At 41.8% G+C, this 4,524-nt stretch overlaps 1 protein-coding gene across 1 annotated transcript; it reads right to left on the bottom strand.

The window, feature by feature from the left end:
- Positions 1-208: 208 nt before the first annotated feature.
- Positions 209-3,886, bottom strand: LOC102213384 (neutrophil cytosol factor 2-like; the record flags this gene model as incomplete). The annotated part of the gene is made up of 5 exons (XM_005755311.1): positions 209-985; positions 1,126-1,249; positions 2,372-2,480; positions 2,672-2,832; positions 3,798-3,886. Coding segments are annotated over 5 exons (593 nt in total), but the record flags the coding sequence as incomplete, so codon positions are not given.
- Between the last annotated feature and the right edge of the window lie 638 nt (positions 3,887-4,524).

Raw genomic sequence — 4,524 nt, 5'->3', positions numbered from 1 at the left:
GCAAAGTTTGGTAGAAAAAAATGGGGGGGGGGTAATATGATGTCATCACTGTACTTGTACTTGTCTCTCTCATGTTTTCAACTAAGACTTGTTTATATAAATCTACATATATGTCTGTGAACATGTGCATGCATGCATACTGTATACATGTGAATAATCATGTGATGCTTTGCTGTGTGGCGGGCAGGATGCAGGACCCCAACGCAGGAAATTTAACTGAAAGCAGCAGCTTTATTGCTGAAGTCACTATTATCAGTATAAAACAAAACTAGAAACAGAAAACTCACCACAACACTAGAAAATAAACCAGGACCTGAGAATTAGAGTTACTTGGAGCACAGAGGACGAACCGCAGCATTGCGAGGGTACGACACGACAACTAACAGACACAAACACGAAGGGCGAAGGTAATGGGAAACAGGAAGGAGGCACAGCTGGGGCTAGTCCAACATAACGAGACAAAGGAAGCAAAGCAGGATACACGGACATAGGACAGGAAACACAACACATATGCAAAGACTCGGAGACACAGGCTTCACACTGAGACGTGACTGACTCGGGAACAGAAGCTCATGAACCAGGAAGTGTCTGATATCACACTTGAGAGTATATACGTTAATAATATTATACAAAGGATTATTTATCAAACATGCAATAACGATTAGATGGTAATGATGGATACACCAATATGATTGTTTTCATGTATAATGTTCTTAAACAAAAGTTTCTGTTAAAAAGATCTTCAAAGCATAGTGAAGATAGCACTTGGTGCACTTAACAGCCTCGTGCCTGTTTGCTTGCTCCAAGCCTGTAAACTGTTACAATTCATAGAATAATAGGTGCTTTAAAGAATTAATGCAACAATGAACTTTTGATTACACAATCTCTGAGCTCGTAGTGATATTGTTATTCTCCCTGTAGGCGAAGCAGCTGGGGAAAATCCCAATACTTCCTGCACAGTGTCCCTCCAGCCACTCCTGGTTAACTACAAACGAGCGTAACAGAGAAACAAAGAGGAAATTAATACTTTTTGCATCTAAACAGATGACCCAGGAATGTAGCATCAATTCAAATTGCAGACAAAAACAATGATTAGAAGTTTCACTTTGAGCCGTGGAGCCTCACCTTCACCGAGGATGTCAATAGTGTCACCTTCACTGAACTCCAGGTCTTCGGGCCCCTGAGCATCATAATCATAAAGGGCCACCATCTGGTAGAGGATAGTACGGCTGGCCAGGGGATCTTCTTTCTGCAGTTCAGTAGCACAGTGTGAGTAAGAGAGTGAACCTGTAAACTAGCTGAGATATCATTAGAGAAGCATCTTCACATTTTTTGGTGTGTGTTACAATTCGACACAAAAAGACAAACAGTTAAATGTAAATAACATTTTCTTCAAAAGTGTGGCAAAATTTCATGTTCGTGTTTTATTTTTGCATCATTGATAAATATAATATTTAAAGCTGAAATAACTAAGACAAAGTTACTTGCTGTCTTTTGCAGTGTAAAGTATTTTGTACTAGTATGTGCTCAAATATGGGACCTAACGGGACTGCTTGATTTTTTTTAAATTTCAGTAAGTCGTTACTGCAACATTTCAGATGTATCTGTTCTAAATTACATCCTGATTTATTTTGTTGGTGAGAAGAACCTGTGAATATCTGAAGCCTTTAGCTTTGATAGTTTTTCACATATTTCTGTACAAACACTACCTCCACATTTTTGTGCACATTGAAATGTACACATGGAACAAAACGTATGAAAGTTTTGTAGAAATAAAAATAAGAAAAATTATTGAATGAGTTAGTACACACACATGCATATATAAATATATGCATGGAGGGGAAGAGCTACGCAGGACCCTCGAGCTTCCAGGCCTCTGGTAGAGGACCCGAGCTTGAAGGATACAGACTGTGGGGAAGACAGACAGACAGACAGACAGGCAGACAGATTGAATCAGTTTATAGACTCAAATGTATTCTAACCTTTGACTCACCAAAGTAGCACGTTTGGCAGATAGAGCAGCTGAACAAACCCGTGCCATTCATTCGTGTCTGATTCTGTTCTGTTGCTTTTAGTTATTCCACAGCAGATCTTCTGTGTCAGCGTCACCCTCTTCTGTCGCACCAACCTTGTGCATGTCCTCTTTCACTACATCCATAAATCTTCCTCTTTTGTTCCTGCCTTGCAGCTCCATATTTCAATCCTTTGCCCACTATAATAACTATAATCATCCCTCCTCTTCCCGTCCAAACCATTTCAGGCTTCCTGCCTTGTTATGAACATGAACTAACACAACATTTATAACGTGTGGGGAAGCTGGTGGCAGTGTTGCTGTGACACCTCCACCACCATATTTAGTTTAGATACAAACCTGGCACCACAGGGTAGCTCTGCCGGCCTCAGCCAGCTGTTGCACAGTGTGAGCTGACTCGATTTCCCCGTCCAGAGGTGTCAGCACGCAGGAGCCGTGGTGCTTACGTCTAATGAGAGAGGACGAGGGAGTGAGAGGAAGCGGTGGATCAGCAGGATGAAAAACTGGCAGATGAGCAGGAAAATACAGAAAAGGAAAATCTTCTGCCTGTTCATGTTTGATGTAGATGTCAGATGTCTGTGCACACTGTAACATTCTTACTCTGATGGAGGGCATTTGTTTGTCAGCTTCTGCTGTTACCTGAGGCGCAGATGAGATGCCGGCTGGTCCAATTTCTCTGCGACTCGTTCCTTAAGTTCACTGTATGTCGTGTCCAGAGGGACAGACAGAGCCACAGTGTAAATGTAGTGAACCTTCACCACCACAGAGTCTGCCTCTGCTCTCTGAGCTGAGCTGGCATGCTGCGAATACAAGAGCGTCTAAAGATACATCATCGGAAAACAGGTTTTTTAGATATAATTTTTTGTCTATTTTTTGTTAAGGTTTGTGAACTAAAGCTGCCTGTGTAGCGGTGTGGTTGAATAGCCCTCATTCATTCATTATGTCATTCACCTGCAGTCGTCATTTCAAACATAAGAGACATGAGGCCCAGTATGTACCCAGTGTTGGGTTTGTCCTTCCTCGGCTACTGCAGACACACGATGAGCTCCATGGGAAGGCTGGAGCTATACACTGCTGTAACTGGTTGTGTAATTTGCTGTTCACTGTCAGCCAACTGATGACGTACTGGACATTTCTAAATGCTGTACAGGCAATTAAATTGTTAGCTAAGTGACTTATTTCATGTTTCTGCAAACTGCTTCGCTGCTGGCTGGTATGTTAAATACGTTTGAAAAGAAACTCAAACAAATAAGTGATTAGTGTAGATTTGAGTTTTGTTTTAGCTCAGAACAGATGTGACAACATACCAGTGTCACAAACATCTGCAGCACTGCATGCATGCGCTGTGTCGCGAAATCTCAACAAACCGTCTAACGACTGAAGATCTTTTGATTTTCAGGAATCTTACTAGGTTTTAATGTTTTGTGCTTCTCTCTACTCACCTGAATAATTTAGCAAAAAATTCGTATCAGAGCCCAAAGTGAAACCTTCACAACGCTGTTTAACCAGCAGCACCAATATTGTCAGGACAAGAATATTTACTCCAAAATCAAACACGTCTGCTGTCCTCCAGTGTCACAGTGACTTAACTGGAACAAATCAACATTACGCTGTTAAGTTCAACTTTACAGAACGCTTTCTTCAAATGCACAAAACTTATTATATTTAGATCAGGGAAAAAGTGTGTGCATTTGTGTGTCCGAGGCAATCAGCTGTGAGTCCTTCTTTCAGTGCATCGGCTTTCATCTTTCGAAGGAGGATTTACCTGCTCTCGTGCTTTGGCTGTGCATTTGGGAGTCTCAGAGTGGGTGGCAGTAATGTAAGATGGAGGAGGTGTGTCTGAGGTAAGATGTCCTGCAGGGAAACCACAGTAAAGGTGCATATCAGCAAACACAAAAAGGATGAAAGCCACTAGAACCAGCAATGATTTTTTTTAATCGTTGTTTTATCTCCAGTCTTCAGTGCAGGCTTTATCTTCCAACAATACAACTAAAAAGAACAACTCACCAAACACATATAACCAGTAAAGTAGATTTCATGGAAAACCATCCTAAGAGCTGCACAGTGTGTGCAGTAGCATCATCCATTACACAAAGGCACAGACAGTCTTCCTTGATACTGTGTAGTGCATCAAAATATTCATGCATTTTTCTGCATTCACAATTTTATCCATTTTGACGAGACCCTCAACACCACTGGCTGAGATGCAGCCCCAAATCACGAGACAGCCTCCACCTTGTTTTACAGATGTCTGCACACGCACACGTTGCACCTCTCTCCTGACCTTTACTGAACATTGAAACAATTTGAACTCAAATCTGACTGTTTATGACAAGGCTTCAGCCAACAGTCGATGGATTATGGCACAGTTGTGTTGCAGTGGGTTCGGGGGGCGGTGCCAGGAGGCTATCAGAGGGGACTGATTGTGTAATTGTGCGCTCTCTGTTCTAACAGGCAGCTGGGCCTACACTGTAAAAAATGATTTTGTAAAA

Source organism: Pundamilia nyererei, unplaced genomic scaffold, assembly GCF_000239375.1.
Source record: "Pundamilia nyererei isolate P.nyererei 1_Seehausen unplaced genomic scaffold, PunNye1.0 scaffold01182, whole genome shotgun sequence".
Lineage (NCBI taxonomy): Eukaryota > Metazoa > Chordata > Actinopteri > Cichliformes > Cichlidae > Pundamilia > Pundamilia nyererei.
This window is presented reverse-complemented; position numbering and strand designations above follow the sequence as displayed.